Here is a 23,902-nt window from a genome sequence, read left to right as displayed (position 1 = left end):
CGACAAACCAAGTAGCAAAAGTTAAACTTTCAACAAAACAATGAGCAATAATTTGTAGTTTGTTTTCTAAAAGGGTTCTCAAAGGGTTAATGAATGGGTTATTGGATAATTTAGTGTGCTTAGCTTTCAAAAAAATTATATTTACCTGTAATCAAATAATAATAACGAATAATAATCAAAAAAATGATGATCTCTACTTTATGTGCTCAACTGAATTTGAAAAAGGTCATGTTTGATCTTCTGGATTATTTATTATTTCTAACACAGGAATGAGTAAGGCAAGGAGTCACAAGGTGAGGACCTGACTCAGGTGTAACTCAGTCTTCTGATTGGTCAGAAGGTGTTGATTACAGCAGGTGTTGGTGAGGTGTTGGTGAGGTGTTGGTGGGGTGTTGGTGGGGTGTTGGTCAGAAGGTGTTGATTACAGCAGGTGTTGGTGGGGTGTTGGTGGGGTGTTGGTCAGAAGGTGTTGATTACAGCAGGTGTTGGTCAGAAGGTGGTGATAACTGATGTCTGACAGGCGCACAGCTTATATTAATGCGTTGTTTTTCACTCCACGTGAATGGATTTGTTAAAAACGTGTATGTGAGAGTTTGCTTGTATTTTATCATTTGTAAGTTGCTTTGGATAAAAGTGTCTGCTAAATAAATAAATGTCCATGTAAATAAAGGTAAATGTGTGTGTGTGTGTGTGTGTGTGTGTGTGTGTGTATATGAGTGCACATGAGTGTGTATGAGTATATGTGTGTGTGTGTGTGTATGAGTGTGTGTGTGAGTGTATATGAGTGTGTGTGTATGAGTGTGTGTGAGTGTATATGAGTGTGTGTGTGTGTGTGTGTATGTATGTATGTATATGAGTGTGTGTGTGAGTGTATATGAGTGTGTGTGTATGAGTGTGTGTGAGTGTATATGAGTGTGTGTGTGTGTGTGTGTGTGTGTGTGTATGAGTGTATGTGAGTGTATGAGTGTATGTGTGTGTACGTGTGTGTATATAAGTGTGTGTGTGTGTATGAGTGTATGTGAGTCTGTGTGTGTGTGTATATATAAGTGTGTATGTGAGTGTATGTGTGTGTGTGTGTGTGTGTGTGTGTGTGTGTGTGTGTGTGTGTCTGTGTGTGTTTATTTAAGTGTGTATGTGAGTGTATGTATGTATATGAGTGTGTATGTGAGTGCATGAGTGTGTGTAAATGTATATGATTGTGTGTGTGTGTGTGTCTATGTGTGTGTTTAAGTGTGTATGTGAGTGTATGTGTGTGTGTTTGAGTGTATATGTGTGTGTGCATGAGTCTATATAAGTGTGTATGTGAGTGTATATGAGTGTGTCTGAGTGTATATGAGTGTGTATGTGTGTGTGTGTGTGTATATATAAGTGTGTATATGAGTATGTATGTGTGTATATGAGTGTGTGTGTGTGTGTGTGTGTATATATATAAGTGTGTATATGAGTGTGTATGTGAGTGTATATGAGTGTGTCTGAGTGTATATGAGTGTGTCTGAGTGTATATGAGTGTGTCTGAGTGTGTGTGTGTGTGTATGTGTGAGTGCATGAGTGTGTATGTGTGTGTGAATATGAGTGTATGTGTGTCTGTGTGTGTGTGTTTGTGTGAGTGTATATGAGTGTGTATGAGGGTGTGTGTGTATGAGTGTATGTGTGTGTGTGTGTATATGAGTGTATATGAGTGTATATGAGTGTATATGAGTGTGTGTGTGTATGTGTGAGTGTATGAGTGTGTATGTGTGTGTGAATATGAGTGTATGTGTGTGTGTGTGTATGAATGTGTGTGTATATGAGTGTATGTGAGTGTATGTGTGAGTGTGTGTGTGTATGAGTGTATGTGAGTCTCTGTGTGTGTGGGTGTGTGTGTGGGTGTATGAGTGTGTATGTGAGTGTGTGTGTGTGTGTATATAAATATGTATATGAGTGTGTATGTGAGTGTGTTCGAGTGTATATGAGTGTGTGTATATAAGTGTGTATGTGAGTGTATATGAGTGTGTGCGTGTGTGTGTATAAGTGTGTGAGTGTATATGAGTGTGTGAGTGTGTGCGTGTGTGTGTATAAGTGTGTATGTGAGTGTATATAGGTGTGTATGTGAGTGTATATGAGTGTGTGCGTGTGTGTATAAGTGTGTATGTGAGTGTATATAAGTGTGTATGTGAGTGTATATGAGTGTGTGCGTGTGTGTGTATAAGTGTGTATGTGAGTGTGTATAAGTGTGTATGTGAGTGTATATGAGTGTGTATGTGAGTGTGTATAAGTGTGTATGTGAGTGTGTATGTGAGTGTATATGAGTGTGTGCGTGTGTGTGTATAAGAGTGTATATGAGTGTGTGCGTGTGTGTGTATAAGTGTGTATGTGAGTGTATATGAGTGTGTGCGTGTGTGTGTATAAGTGTGTATGTGAATGTGTATAAGTGTGTATGTGAGTGTATATGAGTGTGTGCGTGTGTGTGTATAAGTGTGTATGTGAGTGTATAAGTGTGTATGTGAGTGTATATGAGTGTGTGCGTGTGTGTGTATAAGTGTGTGAGTGTATATGAGTGTGTGAGTGTGTGCGTGTGTGTGTATAAGTGTGTATGTGAGTGTATATGAGTGTGTGCGTGTGTGTGTATAAGTGTGTATGTGAGTGTATAAGTGTGTATGTGAGTGTATATGAGTGTGTGCGTGTGTGTATAAGTGTGTATGTGAGTGTGTATAAGTGTGTATGTGAGTGTATATGAGTGTGTGCGTGTGTGTGTATAAGTGTGTATGTGAGTGTATAAGTGTGTATGTGAGTGTATATGAGTGTGTGCATGTGTGTGTATAAGTGTGTATGTGAGTGTATATAAGTGTGTATGTGAGTGTATATGAGTGTGTGCGTGTGTGTGTATAAGTGTGTATGTGAGTGTGTATAAGTGTGTATATGAGTGTGTGCATGTGTGTGTATAAGTGTGTATGTGAGTGTATATGAGTGTGTGCGTGTGTGTGTATAAGTGTGTATATGAGTGTGTGCGTGTGTGTGTATAAGTGTGTATATGAGTGTGTGCGTGTGTGTGTATAAGTGTGTATGTGAGTGTATATGAGTGTGTGCGTGTGTGTGTATAAGTGTGTATGTGAGTGTATAAGTGTGTATGTGAGTGTATATGAGTGTGTGCGTGTGTGTGTATAAGTGTGTATGTGAGTGTATAAGTGTGTATGTGAGTGTATATGAGTGTGTGCGTGTGTGTATAAGTGTGTATATGAGTGTGTGCGTGTGTGTGTATAAGTGTGTATGTGAGTGTGTGCGTGTGTGTGTGTATAAGTGTGTATGTGAGTGTATATGAGTGTATGTGTGTGTGTGTATAAGTGTGTATGTGAGTGTATATGAGTGTGTGCGTGTGTGTGTATAAGTGTGTATATGAGTGTGTGCGTGTGTGTATAAGTGCGTATATGAGTGTGTATAAGTGTGTATGTGTGTGTATATGAGTGTGTGCGTGTGTGTGTATAAGTGTGTATGTGAGTGTATATGAGTGTGTGCGTGTGTGTGTATAAGTGTGTATGTGAGTGTATAAGTGTGTATGTGAGTGTATATGAGTGTGTGCGTGTGTGTGTATAAGTGTGTATATGAGTGTGTGCGTGTGTGTGTATAAGTGTGTATATGAGTGTGTGCGTGTGTGTGTATAAGTGTGTGTGTGTATAAGTGTGTATATGAGTGTGTGCGTGTGTGTGTATAAGTGTGTGTGTGTGTATAAGTGTGTATATGAGTGTGTGCGTGTGTGTGTATAAGTGTGTATATGAGTGTGTGCGTGTGTGTGTATAAGTGTGTGTGTGTGTATAAGTGTGTATATGAGTGTGTGGAGCTGCAATAATCCCAGCGTCTGAATGGCGGAGTCCATCCTCATTGTGCTAGAGGCATCGGCCGTGCGAGTGGCAGGATTAATGGATCTCTCCGAGATTGGATGAAATGACGGAGCGAGTCAGGAGCCGAGAGATAAAGGCGGATAGACGAGCCGAATCGATCACGTCACGGAGGCCACCACCATGCGCACGTGTACTGCGTGCACTCTCTCTATCCCTTCGTATTAAAGCACTCACATCGGGAACATTGCCGGGATTCTTCATGAAGTTCCTCATTAGAACAAATGATTTAGTAAAAATGAAAGTAATCGATTATTTGTAAACCAACCTGCTTGCCTGCTAAGTGGAGCAGGTTCAGCTGTAATGAGACGTACCCTGCGAATTGTATTTTGTTAATTAGAACCTTCAAGCAGCTCGTTTGTTTCGGTGCAAACCCCGATCTCATTCTGCACCCCAGACACTGATTAAATTTATTAGCACTAATGCTTGACTTGGCATAGCTGGACGACACACACGCTGCGAGTGAAGAAGCGGAATATCTCCGCGGTGCTGACAGATGTACCGTCGTTTCCTTGAATTAATACGAAACTGGGATTCTTGATGCAAATCAGCTGGGATGCAATTTGCGGCTGTAATCCAGATGTTTAATCACGCTGTGTGTCTTACATAGATGCCTACATTATCACTGGAGAGAAATGCATGATTTTACTTAAAGGAGGTGTTCATAGAGCTACATAACGCCTACATAAGCCCTTTATGACAGCTGACATAAACGTAAAAAAATCACTGACACGTGACACTTCAGAACATCATGACAAGAGACGTTATAGCTTAGTGCACTTCAGTTACACAATCATCATTATTGTTGAGCTACATAAACACACATAAACATGCAGAAAGGCTTGCACAGGTGTTATGTAGCTCTATGAACACTAGCCTTAAGGAAAGCGTAACCACGATGCTACTTCACGTGTGCATTTTGACGTGTGCTTCTAATGCGAATCTTTCAGACGCTTACATGATCTTTCAGATTGTATTCACAGAGCTACACAGACCTGCATGAACATTTATGAAGGCTTATGTAGGTGGTATGTAGCTAGCTCTGTGATCACTGTGTGTCCTCAGTGTGCATTTTGACATCATTGGGTGCTGTTAATGCTAAACGCGTGCATCTCTTTCAGATGCCTACCCGATCTCAGAGGTGGTGTACAAGTGGACCCAAGGTCCAACCAAGTCTGTGGTGGTGGCGGAGGACGGCTCACGACTCAACCAGTACCATCTGATTGGCCAGACAGCCGGCACTGAGGACATCAACACCAGCAGAGGTAAAAAAAAAAAAAAAACACAAAAAACCATCCACTATCCACAGTTCTGCCCTCACGTCATCATCTGGCCTTCATCTCAAGAATCGCTAGTGCTATGATGCACATAATCCGCTGCATACACGTTATCTGAAAGCAGCCTACAACCTGCAGCCTACCACGCATGCTAATGGACTGTCTTACAGTCTGCTATAGGACTTAGCCGAGATTTTATTGAGATCTCGGGCAGGGTGACAAGTAATAATCGTAAAAAAACAACAACACTGAAATCGTCTATGCTGGTTTACGTAAAATGATCAAATGAATACGTATGAGAGAGAAGAGGATGGACAGAGGAAGGGAAAGCGACAGAGGAGGAGGAGGAGGAGGAGGAAGAGGAGGCACTTATCCCTGTCCTGACCTGCCAGGGCTGGAGGGTTAATCCCTGTGCTTCCATCTCATCCATCGTGGTTATTCCAAGTGATGTCAGCAGGCAGTGATTGGCTAGAGCCGTCTGAGACGTGTGGGAAAGAGGAGACCTGTGGGCGGGGTCTAGCGAGAGCTCCAATGCCATCTGCTTTAATTCAGTTATGTAAAGAGGAGCAGTAATACACTCCTATCATGACTCTCATAACTCTCTTTAACACGTCGGTTATTAAAGAGTTCACATAAAGGCCGCTTCCTCGCTTCTCTACCATGTAATATACAGGAATTAATATATTACTTTTCATAGAAGGTACTAAATGGAACCTTTAATTAAGTACAACACGCCATTACGTTCTACCTCATGTAGTGAGCATAAATAGAGAATCCGGAGATATTATATGGACCACCAGGGATCCGCCTGACCTTAGAGTTCTTAGGCTCTTAGAATCTTTATACTCCGAGCACACGCTCTTACAAAAAAAAGATTTCCTCAAGGGTTCTTTGAATCAGTAGGGATCTTTAAGGGTTCTTCTTCCAGAAGGAGGAATGAAAGAAACTTTTTTTGGGCCCCAATTTCTACTTCCTACTTCCAGTTACTTGAATTCCTTGGATAGATACAAGGTGAAACATCAGGAGGACATGAATGTTCCATGTGGAACTTCTTTAGGAAGCTAAGAGACCATAATTATGCAAAGAAACCTCAGGGAACCAATGCCACATATGAAACCTTCATGTCTTTTTCCTCCCCGAAGAGCAAATCTTGATGTTTCAATGTGGAACATCTATAGCAGCTAATACCCTGAATTATCCAAAGAACCATTATGGAATCCTTGGAGAAATGCAAACGAGTGTATACTCGGGTTTCACGTGAATACTTCAAGGTTTTTCCTAGGAGGCTTAGATCAAAAAGTACTTTTTATGATCTATACCTGTAGGAAAAACCTTGAAGTGTCCACACGAAGCCCAGGTGTACACTCCTGCATTTGCATTCCTCCAAGGATTCCATAATTAAACGTGGAACCCCTTTAGGAAGAGCACATGATCATGCAAAGAACCCCTGACAAACTCTCTGAAAAACATGAATGGGTGTATATTTGGGGTCTACATGGAAACCTCAAGGGTTCTTCCAGAAGGATAAACTAAAAAAAAAAAAAAAAAAAAAAACTTCTACGGGGATACTTCTACTTTCTCAAAGTGCTTTGTAAGTTTCCCAAAACTTGGGAATGTGCTTGATAAACCATCAGGAGACCATGTCCTCACTTGGCCCACAGGAGCATCTTAAGGCTCCATGTGAAACACCTTTAGAAAGCATAGAGCCCTGTAATCATCATACGAGTGTATATTTTGGTTCTATGTAGAAACTTTAAGGTTCCCCCAGAAGGACAAACCAATGAGTATTCTGCTCATCACCAACTATGCAAAGCTATTAAAATCCTTGGTGAGGATGATGATGAAACATCAGGAGGCCATGTCCTCTATACTCATCCACATGCACCTTCCAAGGGGACCAACCAAAGAACCATTTTGTCCTCACTTGGCCCTCAAGAGCGCCTTGAAGATTTCATGTGGAAATATTTCAGGAACTGAAGACTTCACAGACTTTAACCTCACAATGGTTTCTCAAGGGTTCTTTGGAGCATAAATGGCTTTTAGCTTCCTAAACGGGGCCTTGGAAGAAGAGGTAAGAGTGTATTCTTCTGCTATGAGTATGCTTCCAGCTTCGCACCAAGACGAACCCTTTGATAAATGAGTAAGAGTACATACTTGGTTGCACATGGAACTTCCTATAGGTTCTTTGGATTATAACAGGCTTTTAGCTTCCTAAAGGGCTATAATTTGGAACCAATGGGCCTTTTGTATACTTTTATTTTCCAATTGTTAGTAATTGTGAGTACCAATTGTTCAAAATTACGTGAATCCTTGGGTAAGTACAAGATACAACATCAGGAGGACTCAGCCGTCAGGAGCAAGTAAAGGGTTCCATATGGACCCCTATTAGGACGCTAAGAGTGCTTCCGAGCATATACTCAGGTTCTACATCTTCAAGGATTTTCATAGAAGAGCAAACTAAAGGACCTTTTTTAAATTCAATATACTTCCACTTTCTGCTCACCACCAAAGTTCTTCAAATCCTTAGCAAGGTACAAGATGAACCTTCAGGAGAGCATATCCTCACTTGGCTCTCAGGAGCACTTTCTTTTTAGCTAACTTGAAGGAGAAAGATTACCAGGCTATTAGTGGTGCTAATCTGGTGTAAACCCTCTTTACAAAGTCAAAAATAGATCCACCAAGCACTGAGAATGCCACAGAAAAGATAGATAACAAGAGTGTTCGCAGTCAAAATGTCAGCGTTCCATCACGCTTAGTTCTGTATGAAGACGTACTGATAACCTGTCACCTTTTATCTTATGTTCCATAGACCAAGCCATGCCATTTTCACACTAAAGTATATTTCTGGTTAGGAAATATATATATATATATATATATATATATATATATATATATATATATATATATAAACAACTCACCAGTTGACCAACATGGCAGCATTGTTCTCTGCGATGAAAGGAAGTTCTCCGTAAACACTCCAGAAGCTGAGCAGGAAGATCCACCACTGTGGCATGTTTGCCTCCTCTCAGAAGGGTTCCACCTGATCGTGAACATCCAAGAAAACCTTCCTGAATCCCAGGATGGGTTTTCTCCAGCTCATAGGAGCATGGGGTAAGTCTAGAGGGGGGTGATCTGGACGTGCTGACCTCCTTTCATGGAGGATGATGTCAGTCCTGGGTACATAATGAGTCTTGGTGAGATCCTGGAGATCCTGGAGATTTTACTTTAACAGCAGTAATTTTTTTTCCCTCCGTTATCTGATCTAGTTGCTTAGGAGTTTAACGTTTTCTGATTTTTTTCCCTCTGTCTCGACGTGCCATACGTGGCTGGCCCAGCGCGAGTGACCGGGATAAAGCGAGTGAGTTTGAGAGCTGCAGGATGCGGATTACGACAAGGGATTAGTGCGACGCAAAAATCCGATTTTGCCAGGAGAAAGCAGCAGTCATCAGTGGATTTTCTTTCGGGTTATCAGTCGCCGTGGCTTGAAAGGATTTTTACAATTTTTTTTTTATTTTTTTTTTATAAACCTCCAAATGAATTCTTTGCTTGTTTAACAGGATATACGTAACACTTATTTATTTATTTATTTTCCCAAATTTCCCATTAATATTGTACCTCCCGATATCCCGGCATGAGTGTGCCTGACGTACGTGGTCGTTACGTAGTAACGCGATTCATCGGATTTGGATCTTCACGTATTTAAAGGAATACTCCGAGGTTCTAGCCTAATCTCCATTTCCTGCGTCTGTACTGTGTGTGTTGGATTACAACATTACAGAATGACAACGAGTCTCCCAACTCTTATATTAATGCGATTGTTCTGATACGTTATCGTTTCCATAGCAACAGCTCGTTCGCAGGGACGTGTACGGGATGTACGCTCCACATAAAGAGATTAAAGAAAGACGTTATTTAGCGACGTGGAATAAGTTATCGATATGGTGAAGATGATGAAGATGAAGATATGACAAGCTGCATCTTTTTAAATACATTTTAACCTGACAGTCGTATGTTACTTATTAATTAAAGCAGTCTTATGTCAGCTGACGCCTACTTATAACATGTTCATGAATATCTATGACAATGTCTTGACACTACTATCCTACTTATAAGATTTTTAATTATTATTATTATTATTATTATTATTATTATTATTATTATTATTTTTTACAACTACCTACCATATGGAATTATGTCATGACCCTAATATTATTATGTTTAATGTCTCTGGCTTTTAAGCACAGTGTCTCTCTTATTTCTGCTCATAAATTACTTATGAATGCTTATGACGATATCCAGGCGCTGTTTTCTCTGGCTCGTAAATAAAGTGAACTCTCACGTCTGCTTATAAGTTTTTTTATGACTAGCTTTGGCAATGTACTGGCACCATAACGGCAGTGCTAGGGATATTTTCTCTGGCTCTTCAATAAGACGAGATCTGTTCATAACATTTTTATGAATGCCTATGTCCATGTCATGACACCTGAATCTGGTTCTTAATTAACATGAGTCTTCTATTTCCTGATGTTTGGTGAGTCCTATGGTCAGTGTGTAACTATATACTATATAACTTATAACTATAACTATATATTCTGTATACCAGAAGTGCGCTAAGAGTCAAAGTCAGTTATCGTGTCATAATACAATCTTGTGTCTGTTGTTTTATCACGTAAAAATGCTTCACGCTTTCTTTAGGTCTGTTTATGTTAAGGTATGTGTTACGTAGCCCTATGAACACTACCATTTAACACGTTTTGCCACATTCTCTAACACGTTTGTGAATATAAAAGTGACTTTCAGAGGGTTACATAACACCTACATAAGCCCTTTATAACAACTGGCATCAAAATTGACAAGTGTTGTCTTTATTTCAGTTACTGGTGGAATAATCCTTTATAAATGTTGCATTATGTAAGTTTATGTCAATGGACATAAAGGGCTTGTATGTATTTGTTATGTAATCCTTTGAGTACTATGTTTTATGTAAGTGTTAATGCATTGTCGATCCGAGAGCTCATGGTGTTCATAGGGCTGCATAACACCGACGTAATCCCTTCAGGACGACTGACATCAGTATTAAATAATGAATGCTGTCTTCATGTCAGCCGCCGCCTGATGGAATTTCCCTTTGTAAATGTTTATGTAGGCTTTTGTGGCTTCAGCGTTCATAAAGGGCTTATGTAGGTGTTGTGTAGCCTTATGAACACTACTCTCAATGAAGTGTTACCACATTTGCACAACATTTCTGGAAATCTCTCTCTGGTAGCTTGCACTTATCCTCCAGAATTTAATCACACACTCTGTCCCTCCCTTTATCTATCACTCATCTGTTCTCTGCTCCCTCGCTTATCTTTCTACCCCCCCCCCCCCCCTTACTCAGGCCTCTACACAGTGATGATGGCTCACTTCTACCTGAAGAGAAAGATCGGATACTTCGTCATCCAGACCTACATGCCGTGCTTCATGACCGTCATTCTGTCCCAGGTCTCCTTCTGGCTGAACCGGGAGTCTGTCCCTGCGAGGACGGTGTTTGGTCAGTGACAACACTTCTTGACCCTCTTTGCACTCCCAGTAAAGCTGCTTTTCCACAGTTTCCTTTGGGAATTCTGCCGGCGCTGTCCTCGGCCCTTAATTCGTTTAAAGTCGAACAGGTCGATAACGCTCATCAAAATGGAAAGCAGAATTGACTTGCGCGGACGGATGGAATGAAGAGCTGATGAGCTCGAGACGAAACGTTTTGGAATTAGCTCTACTTCTCCTGAGCAGTGCTGTAACAAGCCCGATTTATTTCCTCGGTTTAAAGGGGAGGGGCTTAAATGAAATTTGACCAGCTAACTTGACCAGAATGTAAAAAGTCATCAGATTACTAATTACTTTACTTTCACGTTACTTTCGAAACCTGTCAAACCTAAAAAAAATACACTACAAAGTGAATCTCGTAGTTCTTTCAGAGTTCCAGCCCCAGCCAAGCTACTACTGTTGGGCCCTTGAGCAAGGCCCTTAACTCGCAATTGCTCAGTTGTGTAGATGTAAGTGGATAAGGGTTAGGGTTAGCCTAGCGTCTAGCCTAGCGTCTGCCGAATGCCGTAAATGTAATGCCTAGTAACTACTTAATGATCTGACATGTTAGCCAGCTAACATTAGCTAAAACATCAAGCTCACTAGCAAGCTAATTATTATAATCTGTCATTAAAATAATTCGATATATTTGCTAATTAGCCACGCTATTAATTGTGTAAAACCAATACCCAATAACCAATTTCTTATTGTGTAATAACATCTCTTATCTTTGCTCAGTAGCCAGAAGCTAAATCCTGCTAACAGTTTTCTAATATTACGCTAGAAATGATCTAATTATAAGCTAGCAAAACATGACTACGGAGTAAACGACTAGCCAGGTTTACTAGACCGCGGTCAAACTATAGTTTGTAAGCTTGCTATTATAGTGTGTAATTACAATTATTGGCCATATCTGCTAGCCAGGTACAGTAGCTGATGTTATGCTAACTATTAATTGTACAACTACCCAAGTATGCTAGCAAACCAGCTAGCTTTATGCTTGTAAATGTGATATTAAATAGTGTAGTTTGAAGTATATAATTTTTTTGCGAGGGGCGAGGGGCAGGACTGAGCAGCATTGCTCAGCATTGTCAGTTGGGGCGGAGCATATTTGAGGCCAGAAACACATAAAACAAGCACCTAAAAAAAAAAAATGGCCAGCTCCATTACACTGTGCATTGAAAAACATATAATAATAATAATAATTATATATATATATATATATATATATATATATATATATATATATATATATATATATATATATATATATATCAGTGTAACGTGTTTATCAGAATATATGATTATTACGAGTCTAAAATTACTTTCTAAATGTATCCACCTACCGCCCCTTTAATCCTTTTTCATTATTCCCCTCAGGCGTGACCACAGTGTTAACCATGACCACACTGAGCATCAGTGCCCGAAACTCTCTGCCCAAAGTGGCCTACGCTACAGCCATGGACTGGTTCATCGCCGTGTGCTACGCCTTCGTCTTCTCCGCCCTCATCGAGTTCGCTACTGTCAACTACTTCACCAAACGCAGCTGGGCCTGGGACGGCAAGAAAGCCATGGAAGCTCAACAGCCCAAAGTGAGCACTGAATTACTGCTATCAACCTAAACCGGGAAATCTTTCAGAGTTCATGACTCGAGTGCAGCAGGACTAAAGAACGTCACATGATCCAGTTACTGCTGCACAGCAGCGTCATTATGTGGCTGTGGATTTTTGTTTTTTATATTACTGAAGTGACCTGAGTCCAGTTTCTCAACAGCATCCAGACCATTATTCATTATCATAAGCACTTTTCTTTTAGACCCTTTAAAAAAAGTTATGAGAGATATACAGTTTAAATGGGCTAGTAGTTTATAAATGGAAAAAAATCTAACATTCCTGGTCCATTAAAAAAGTATCCTGATTGATTGGCATCTACTTGTCAAATATATATTTAAAAGAGCTACAGATGGGTTAAAAAAAATTCTGATATAATAATACAAACAAACAAACAAACAAACAAACAAACAGAGCCAAAAAGTAATTCCATAAGAAACAGATTCACTGTAAAAAAGAAAGAAAGAAACAAAGAAAGAAACAAATAAATAGCACATATTGATCAGTGGGCCATTATATATATATATATATATATATATATATATATATATATATATATATATATATATAAACTGTCAGAATACAGGTCCACTGCACTGAAATAAAAATAAAAATAAACAAACAAACAAACAAACAAACAAACAAACAAATAACTACATAACTATATAGTGACCCAAAGAAATAAATAATGCCCATTGCTGCACGATTACTTAAAAATATATATTTAAATGAGCTACAAAATGTTCAAACAGACAAACTAATTAACTAAACAACTAAATAAAATAAAATAAGCAAGCAAACAAACAAATAAATAGAAACTTTCACAAAAGAACAGTTTCATAAGAAACAGGTGCACTGTGTTGAAATGAAAATGGACAAAAAGAAACAGAGAACTATATAACTAAACAAGTGTTTAAATTAAATAAATAAATGAATAAACAAACAAACAAATAAATAAATAATGCTCATTAGTGTAGTTAAAGGAACACATCATCGCCACCTATTGTAGAGAAGTGGAAATGTTGCTGCTGTCAGATTGATGTATGGAATGACTTAATGATTAATGATTTATTTGTTTGTTTGTTTGTTTACAATCTTTCTATTGCCCAAGCTTAGTTCTGTATATTCATCTTCTGGATGTTTATATATATATATATATATATATATATATATATATATATATATATATATATATATATATATATATATATTTTTTTTAAAACACTGATTTGAGACATGTTGCCAATTGAATTGCAGAACTAAATCTTTCGGACCGCTTCAAAGAAAAGAAACAAGGACGATGTCAATTTTACAAAAACAGATCATTTCTGTCTTTTTATTTTTTATTTTAGTTGGACGACGCCCCTCTTGTGTTACGTTCAAACGGAGCCGGATTCATACCTCATATCTTTAACTTGCTTATTAACGCACTCTTCACCTCAATTACCAGGGGGGGAAGAAAAAGAAACCAGAAAAGATTCCGCCGTGTTCCTCCTGAAACAGGTTTTGTTTTTCTTCATGTCCCTGACATCCATCATCGCTCGCACACCCAGCAATTAGGAGGCTGTAATTGGAGCTGTGGAGGGATATCAGCTGTGAAAAAGACTTCAGGCCACCAATTTCATCCATCACCTCCGAGCCTCCAGACAAATCACATGACTAAATTACACTACTCCGTCCTCCCTCTATTTATATCATTTAGCACCATTATACCAATTACACCAGCTTAGAGATGAAATCACTTCAGTGCGGTTTAAAGCAGCCTTTTACTTCACCTTCTTTCTTTTCTCACTTCGTACATTAGAAACCCTTTTTTTAAAAAAAATAAAACAAACAAATAAACCGAGCGGTGGTGCGTTCGCATGTGGAGGTAGAGCTTTATAGCTTTATTTATATACCATTTCAATAATTCTGTTCATTTAACAAAGAAGAAAATGCTACAACTACATCACATCCGTGCAGCATGAGCCCACTTTAGGTATATATATATATATATATATATATATATATATATATATATATATATATATATATATATATATATATATATATATATATGTATAGCTTGGCTATGAGGTGGTTTAGAAGAACCACATAGAGCTTAAAATGTGTGTGATGCCCTATAGGCAGTAATGGTCATTTAACATAAAAAATACAATAAAACCAATCTAACCCAAACTAGAGACAACTAACAATACATATTTCTTTACATTTCTTTCATTTTACAGAATAAAAATAATAAACGAAAGAAACGCTCGTAAATGAGACCTTTCACATTAAGTGCGACTATAAACGGACAAAAAGTACAACGTGTCGCTCTTTAATAAAGGAACGATTCTAATCAGTGGAGAGATCCTGCTGTATAAGAGGAATAAAACGCTTCAGGACGCGCTGTTAGAGGAAAATAATCCCCTGCGCGGTAGAGATGCTAACTCGGCTTCATCACACCGCCCCGTCGTTGATTGTTTTCCTGAAACAGCGCGACATACAGAGGTGTGCTCCTTATATATTTCAATAACTTGAGCTAACTGGGTAAATTGAATTGCACTGAAGATGCTATATAACATTGATTCAGATCTAAATGTGATCTAAATTTACACCACTCTATAAACGCCGTGCTCGGTGTATCTCCTTATACACAGGAAGTGGTATTTTGTCTTTGCCGCGATGTAATGCGATGGTCGTGCAGCGTCGATGTTTGCGTAGGAGCGGCAGATCTTCTGAAGGTCACGCCTGCCTTGTTTGTAGACAGATCTCGAGCCGTTCCACGCGCCGCCGGACATTTTTCCCCATTAGCCTGTGTTCTGTTTGCTTGTTTGCGTGTTTGTTTTGCGCCGGAGGAGAAAGACCCGGTGCAGCGGACGCAGATCCAGGCGACAAGAGGGAGACGAAGAAGGACACGATGAAGCGGCGTGACGACGAGGAGTTAAAGCAGGAGGACGATCGATTCCCTTCTGCAGCTCAGTGTCCATCGCTTTTCACTCACTGAACTCACTCAGCACCCTGACCTCTGACCCTCGAGAGCTCTGGCCACTAATCATCTCACGGAGCTTCAGCCGGACACAACACACCATTTGCGATTCTGGATTCTGATTGGTCAGAAGGTGTTGATCAGTTTCTAGAACAAGTCCTAATACGTCATTGTTTCTATAGTAACAGTTCGTTCACAGGGACGTATACGGCGGACGCTCCACTGATTAAAAGGATTCGAAAGCGTGTCATCGTAGTGATGAAGATGTAAAGTGTCAGTGCTTTGTTTTCCGTCTTCAAGTCAGACGGGTTTACGCTTTTCTGCGGCCTCTCGGTAACATGACCAGCCGCTTGTCACGGAACGGGAATGACTGCAGGGTCTCCTAGAAGAAGCCAGGTTCCCTCAAGAGTCTGGAGTCTTTTATTCATCTATAGCAGCTATAAACCATTGTTCCTTCACCATCCTCCGTTTGGTTCTCTCTCTCAGAGTTAAGAAAAGCAGCTTTTCATGTTACCGAGCAACCGTAAAGAAGTGTAATCTCCTCTGTCCCGAAGATGTCGGAAAACTCAAAGTTCCAGCTTCGCCTCTGACACTGGAGACTCCTTCCCGAAGCATAATTCTTTACGGAAAACTGTACATGTTTTTTCATCCGTTTAAAAAAAGTGGAGTGTCTGCCGTACAAGTCCCTGAAACGACCAATCGGAATCCGGACTTCTTCTTCTCTCACCATGGTGTCACTGAGTCATGGATGTTGCGTGTCAGTCAGAGCTGGAGGTCTGTTACCAAGGCAGGCCACGACCTTCAAACCGCTTCATCATCTCCGATCACGCCGCTGCCGTCGCACCGTCTATCTCACGCTTCGTGTTTATAGGTCACGAGATCTGAGCTCTAACAAAACAAAATGTCGCTTTCTTTTGCAGAAAAAAGACCCGCTGGCGCTGTCCAAGAAGCCCAACAACACGTGCTCCACCGGCATGAACTTCACAGCCAACATCACCAAAGACTCGGCCATCGCCACCATCTCCAACAGCACCACCGTGCAGATGAAGAGCGCCGAGAGCAAGTCCACGCCAGACCCCAAGAAAACCTACAACAGCGTCAGCAAGATCGACAAGATGTCCCGGATAGTGTTCCCCGTCCTCTTCGGTACCTTCAACCTCGTCTACTGGGCCACGTACCTCAACAGGGAACCGGTGATTAAAGGAGCGGTTTCGCCCACATAGAAAGTTCTCTCATTCGTCCCCTTCCTTCCTTCTTTTTATTTTATTTTTCAATCCCTTTTTTTCTCGCCGTTCTTAATAAACTGGAACAAAAAAACCACCACCCAGCGTCCACCATCACATTATAAAGATCAGATTATTATCCCATCTCTCCTGCACTCCCCTCTGTTGTATTTATTTACATTTTTATTTTCGTTCTCAGAGATTGCATGATCAGTTCGAAGCTCTGCAGGAACACCGTCTTATTGCCATGTCTGCCTTGACTTTCTACTGTATATTACTCTTCTATTAGGATTTCAGAGAAGATTGTTGCATTTCCCTTACGAAATCATAACGTGTTCGACACCAACAAGGGTTTCAATCACGACCGATCAGTTTATGACTTTCAAATAGGACAAGATATGAAGAAAAATATGCATTTGGCATCTCTATGAGTTTCTTTGTCTGTTACAGTGCCTTGCATAAGTATTCGCCCCATGCCCCCCCCATCCCCAATCAACTGTTTTAATGATATTGAGGCTTTATTGATGACATGTATATTACAGAACAGTGAGATTCTTTTCTTCGCATACCCCAGCATGTTAGGAAGTTGGGATTCAGAGCGCAGGGTCAGCCATGATATAGCGCCCCCTGGAGCAGAGAGGGTTAAGGGCCTTGTTCAAGGGCGCAACAGTGCTGGGGCTTGAAACCCCAACCTTCTGATCAGTAACCTAGAGTCTGGCAGTGCTGGGGCTTGAACCCCCCCTGACCTGTAACCCAGAGTCTTAACCGCCAAGACACCACTGCCCCTACAACCTGGAACACATAAACTTTCATTTAAATTACACAAACAACATTTACACAAAAAAAGCATACATTTGTTGATTTCATAAGTATTTCATAAACAGCCACAGATTCTCAATCAGACTTAGGACTGGGATCTGACGGAGACGATCGCACACATTCAGGTTCTTGCTTTTGGAACCTCTCTTGTGCAGCTCTGTCAGTTCGCTCAGAGTCATTGTCCTGTCACGACATGAAGTTCCGCCCCCAGTCTCAAGTCTCTTGTAGGCAACAGGTTTTCTTCTCGGATTGCCCGGCGTTCGGCTCCATCCATCCACGTCCTCAGCCCTGACCAGTTTCCTAGTCCCTGATGATGAAAGGCCTGATGAGAACATGATACTACCACCACCATGCTTCACAGTACGGTAGGGATGACGTTCACAGGTTGTTGGGTTTCCGCCAAACGAGGCACTTTGTGTCAAAGCCAAAATGTTCAATTCTTGTCGCCTCGGACCGGAGAACCTTTTCTACACGTTTACCGAGTCAGCAAGATGTCTACACCAACGTGCAGCTGATCACTCCGCCATAAAACACAACTTTGTGGAGTGTCCAGGTTGTGGATCTCTACAGCAAACTTCAGAGTCACCCTTGACCTCTTGGTTGCTTCTCTGACAAATTACTGACTTAATGTCGCTGCACAGGATGACTGATATTTTCCCGGAATTGTTTTGATCGCGCTCTGGTTTTGGTGATGCTGTTTGTTTAGGTGTGTTCTCTGTAAGACTTTGGGTTCTCTGAGGAACAGGTGTATTTATACTGAGATCACGTGACGCTTTAATTACTATAATTATGCCAATTCTAATGGTAACTAACTGCACCAGGATGAATTTAGGGGTTTTTATATTACAACATATATACAACGTGTGAAAAACGTTCGTGGGAGGGTGAACACTTACGCAAGGCACTGTATACGCACATTATCACAAAGTCAGCAATGCCAAATGCTATGCAAAAAAAGAATTTTCTATTATATTGGTATCGAAACGCTTATACTGAAAAAAAAATATCGCTTTTGTATGAATGAGCTCGAAGCTTCTGGTGTTTGAGTTATCGCTTGAGCATTTCGGAGCTGCGAGTACCGAGGCAGCGCAGACCAACAGCCATGCTAAAAGTGTTGCCTTCTTTCGGAGAGTGCACTGAAGAAAAGAAAAAAAAAAGATCGCTTTTTAAAAACAACTTTTGGGTCTATTTGTTATAGCTTGAAGCCATTTTGAAGTACCGGGCTGAACCTTTGCATTGCGCCGTCTAGTGGCAGCTTTTATAACTTTTGCTCTTTAATACTCGCAGTATGTGGAGTAAAGGAGGTCGGGTTGCAGTTATGACTTTCAAAATCACTTGTATATAGGCTGTGTGTGCTTTCGCTTTAACGTCCGAGAGAAATAAAGGTCGTGCTACGATGCTACGCTAACGAACGTGCAGCTAAAGAAACGCGTACGCGAGCGTTTCTGCATTTCTTTCCCCTCGCCCCATCCCCTCATCTCTTACCCTCTTCGTGTGTAGCTTTGCTTCGACGTAATCTTTTTACATTGTAGTGATATGAATCGCTTCTAAACTTATTGATCATTAAGACATTCCGCCTTGCTGGAGCACAGCACGCACAGAGCTTTTCACAAGCTGTAATTTGTTGACATTCTTTAAAAGAAAGGCTTGATTTTTTTTGTTTGTTTGTTGTTTTTTTTCACCCTCCGTGCTACCATGGAAACAAATCGACATGAGTTTCTGTCAGAGTTAGAAAGGAAGAATGAAAAGAGTAAACAAAATACGAGCCGAGATGACCCTGAGCCTGAATAAGAGAAGAGCAGAGATTGAATAATTGCGTGTATTCTATGTGACAGATACGAGACAGAGATTTTAAAGGGAAAAAAGAAGAAAGTAAGTTAAAAGAGAGAGAGAGAGAGAGAGAGAGAGAGAGAGAGAGAGAGAGAGAGAGAGAGAGAGAGAAGTGATTATGGCAAAATGGCAAAAAATAGTGATTGTCAGTTATGGAGCAAAAGTTTGTACCCCCTCCAATATAGAAAACAGTCTATTTTTCTTGTCTATTTTTTATTTACATACAAAAAATTCTGGAACAAGACGGGAATTTAAAATGAGCGAATATCTGAGGAACCAAGTGAATACAAAAGCTTTACAGGTGATTAGAAAGAGGTAAAGAGGAAAAAAAAAACATGCAAGACATTCATGTTTGATCAGAGTATCGTGGCTTCAAAACGTCTTCATTTTGTCCTAAGGGGATGCAAACTTTTGCACTTAGTGATAGATAGATAGATAGATAGATAGAGGGGTGGAAATTTGGTCTAAAAAATGTTATACACAATGAATTGTGTGTAACACACAGCAGCTCTGACACACTGTACGAATGCCTTCTGGATTTGGTTCTGAGGATGTGTTCAGTATGGAGTGAGACAGTTTCTCTCAGTGGTCTGCTTGTTTCCGCTGGAGTGAAACGTGATTCTCTCAACCTACAGCTCACGCTGATATAAAATACCGTCACAGATCCACTTTAAGAAGCAGCAGCTCCACTAGCAGGAGCAGGAGTGGACCAATCATAGTGTAATGTCATTACAAATGCGGGAAGACACGACTTAATGTGATGATGTTCAACAGTGCTTATTTAATAAGAAGTGCTAGTCCCTTGTTCACTTTATGGGGCGGGATTTCAGCAGGATCAGGGGGCTAGAGACTTCAGAGTGGGAAGCGAGAGCTCAGAGTGAGTTCGAGAGCGAGAGCAGCGAGCTATATTTCTCTGTCTGTTATGTACGGCGTGGCTTGCGGCCAAAACAGTAACCCTGTAGTTCTTTAATAAAGTCTCAGAACGAGAAAGAACCCGCCTGGTTACTACTAGTAGCGAAACGCTACAATATTATTAACTAGCCCACCAAATCGCTCCAGAATCCTGCCCTAGTCCCAGGTTTTGCGCGGAAATCTAAATGACGAGGCTAAAAAGTGGAAACTAACACAATATAATAACATATCGTGAGCTAACAAACTTTATAACGTAGCACAGTGTGTTTGTACCTTCATCAAAACATTTCGGCTAGGAGGTGCGGTGTTCTGTTCCTGCATCACTCTTAAAATGATATTTGACCCTGGCTGTCGTCTTTATGTTTCCTCAGTGTGTTTAACCATGAGGTGACGGTGTAATAATCAGTGGAGTTTTACATTCGATTTTATTTCACTCGGTATCATCAGTGTTTCCACATACACTGGAAAAAATGAAAACTTATTAACTATTATTATTCTACCTTTTCTCTTCTTCTTCTTCTTCCTCTTCTTCTTCTTCTTCTTCTTCCTCTTCTTCTTCTTCTGGTGAGGGTGTCTAGGGCAGCCCATAGAACCGTCTGGTAAAAAGTTGTGAAATTTGGCACACTGATTGGGGAGGTATTACAAAACATTCGGACCAAATTTTGGCCAAGTGCAGCCAACGCTTTAGCGCCACCATCCGGTCAAATGTGGAAGTACTCTTATGATCATAACGTTTGAACCACGTGTCCAAAGATTTCACAGCCAGGCACCTCTGGATTCCCTGGAATATCAGGAACCCTGATATTCAAAACAGTTCTCCCGTAACGGACTGGCCGCTCCGAGAAACCACAAATCACTCTTGAATCCCTTTGCCTATAGTTATGGATCTGCTTTCCTGTTATTGCTTATGCAACAAGTAGCATGTCTGTGAATGTGTGGCTCACCGAGTCTGAGTGCTTGGCTCCCGAAAATACATTTTTTTTTTAGTTTGTTTTGCTCAACTGAAAAAAAAAAACAGTCACAACGTGATTTTTTTTCTTTGTTTGTTCGTTGTTGTTTGATCCAAGGTCAGTTTTGTCAGCGTACTTGCGTGTTCCTAATTTTGAGATTTTGAGTCGATCGTCCCTCGTGCGTTCATGCTAATTAATCCAGCCAGTAAAAGCCAGTGTGTGTAGTGCAGAAGGTCGTGGGATTCAGGTGCGGCACATCACCATGGAGCGTATTACATCTTAAACGCTGGGAATGAAAACGTTTCTTTTGCGAACATCGGTAAGAAGTAGGTAGGGTTTATTTTTCTTTTATTTGTCTAAATTGTAGTTCGGGAAACTAGGAGTAAAAACAACAAATAAACTGGGCATGAAATCTGTTCCAGGATACTGATTTGTCCACTCATGACTATACTTCTATACACATCAGATCATGATGTCCGATTTCCTGTCAAAAAAAAAGAAAAACCCCTCTATTAATTTTGTGCCTATAGGTAAATAGATAGATAGATAGATAGATAGATAGATAGATAGATAGATAGATAGATAGATAGATAGATAGAAAGGTAGATAGATAGATAGATAGATAGATAGAAAGGTAGATAGATAGATAGATAGATAGATAGACAGATAGATGGATAGATAGAGAGATAGATAGATAGACAGATAGGTAGATAGACAGACAGATAGATAGATAGATAGATAGATAGATAGATAGATAGATGCCAGGGAGAAAGTGATTGAAGCACATGTGATTTATACCCTACAACTTCTTTCCGGTTTATAACCTCTTATCATATGTCTGTTATAATAACACAGGCCCACACACACTCACACACACACACACACACACACACACACACACACACCGTGCTAAAGTGCTAAAGTGAAAAGGTTCCGCAATTGTACTGAAATCATTACATAATGAGTTTAATGAAATTATTACTAGAATGCCAGTGAAAGAGAACCGGAGAACCGGCTGCCACGAGCAGGAAGAATGACTGACAGGCTCACGGGGAAAATAAAGACGGTTCATTACGTCGCACAGGGTTGTGTTGTTTCCTTTGTTCTTCTTTTTAAAAACTAATAATTATTTCAGTGATGTACATTTGTCATGTAATATGTCTGAAGCAATAAAACTCATGGCTGATATGTCGACTGATTGGTGTTATTTAATTTTATTTTTTTTTTAAATTCCAAGTAAGTCCAATTTATTTCAGTTCACTACAAATGCAATGTTGCAAAGTTCAAGGGAGTGTATACTTATGCACAGCACTGCGTTTGTGATTAGAATACGTAAACTTCCCTGCACTGAGAACAATGGCAACATGAATGGCTGTTTGTAGCTGCCGTAACGTAAGCGAGAGCAGGAACTGTCTCACTTCTTAGACACTGCGATAGTGTGAGAGGAATAAAACACTTAGCAGTGTGTTCATATATACATGTGTGTGTGTGTGTGTGTATATATATATATATATATATATATATATATATATATATATATATATATATATATATATAATCAGGTCCATAAGTATTTGGACAGGGAAGGCAGGAAGACACACAAAGGCAAAATGACAAAAATTATGTTGCTGTCCAAATAATTATGGACCTGACTGTAGCTGCCCAAATATAATTTTTGGTCATTGTTTGTTTATTTTTTTAAAAAGTAATAATAATAATAATAATAATAATAATAATAATTAAACAGTCACTGGATGCAAGGCACTATGAAGGGAAAAAAATGAAAAGATGCAGCAAGTGCAAAGCATGTAGGAGGAAAAGAGAGAGAACGAAAGAAAATAAGAAATGTAAATAAATGTACATAAATGTACATAAATGAATATACAGTGTCCTCCACTAATATTGGCACCCTTGTATGGTAAATATGAGCGGTGAAGGCTGTGAAAATTTGTCTTTATTGTTTAACTTTTTGAACTTTTGTTTAAAAATTTCACAAAAATACTCTGATGTCATGGAGATCAAACAATTGCAAACACAACACAGGTTTATCAAAAAATATCTTTGTTAAATATCGGTGTGCAAGAATTATTGGCGCCCTTTTATTCAATACTTTGTGCTAGCTCCCTTTGCCGAGATAACAGCTCTGAGTCTTCTCCTATAACGCTGATGAGGTTGGAGAATACATGGCGAGGGATCTGAGAGCGTTCCTCCATACAGAATCTCTCCAGATCCTTCACATTTCAGGTCCACGCTGGTGGAGTCTCCTCTTCAGTTCACCCCACAGGTTCTCTATGGGGTTCGGGTCAGGGGACTGGGATGGTCATGCAGGACCTTGATTTTGTGGTCAGTAAACCATATCTGTGTTGATTTTGATGATGTTTTGGATCATCGTCCTGCTGGAAGATCCGACCACGGCCCATTTGAATCTTTCTGTCAGAGGCAGTCAGGTTTTCATTTAATATCTGTTGATATTTGATCGAGTCCATGATGCCATGTATCCTAACAAAATGTCCAGGTCCTCTGGCAGAAATACAGCCCCAAAAAATTCATAAACCTGTGTTGTGTTTGCAATTGTTTGATATCCATGACAGCACAGAATTTTTGTGAATTTTTTTTAACAAAAGGTTAAACAATAAAGACAATTTTCACAGCCTTCTTTGCTCATATTTACCATATAAGGGTGCCAATATTAGTGGAGGACACTGTACATAAACATATATTTACTGTGCGTATTTATCTATCTATCTATTTATTTATTTATTTATCCCTGTATGTATTTATTCATTTATTTGCTTGATGGATCTGTAGTTAAACTGTGGGAGATTATACTGTATTTACACCATGTGTTACTGTATTATTATAAGAATCGAAAACTGGCT

At 39.9% G+C, this 23,902-nt stretch overlaps 1 protein-coding gene across 1 annotated transcript in view; it reads left to right on the top strand.

Annotated features, from left to right (window-relative positions):
• gabra5 (gamma-aminobutyric acid type A receptor subunit alpha5) overlaps positions 1-22,211 on the top strand; it is a 53,212-nt gene extending 31,001 nt beyond the window's left edge. The window contains exons 7-10 of the mRNA XM_017479140.3: positions 4,994-5,137; positions 10,530-10,682; positions 12,089-12,300; positions 16,210-22,211. Coding sequence (XP_017334629.1) covers positions 4,994-5,137; positions 10,530-10,682; positions 12,089-12,300; positions 16,210-16,512 — 812 coding nt within the window. The 3' untranslated portion in view covers positions 16,513-22,211. The remainder of the gene's footprint in view (positions 1-4,993; positions 5,138-10,529; positions 10,683-12,088; positions 12,301-16,209) is intronic.
• The last annotated feature ends 1,691 nt before the right edge of the window (positions 22,212-23,902 follow it).

This window comes from Ictalurus punctatus, chromosome 11 (genome assembly GCF_001660625.3).
Source record: "Ictalurus punctatus breed USDA103 chromosome 11, Coco_2.0, whole genome shotgun sequence".
Classification (NCBI taxonomy): domain Eukaryota; kingdom Metazoa; phylum Chordata; class Actinopteri; order Siluriformes; family Ictaluridae; genus Ictalurus; species Ictalurus punctatus.
The sequence above is the reverse complement of the archived record's forward strand: the minus strand, read 5'-3'. Positions and strand labels throughout refer to the sequence as shown.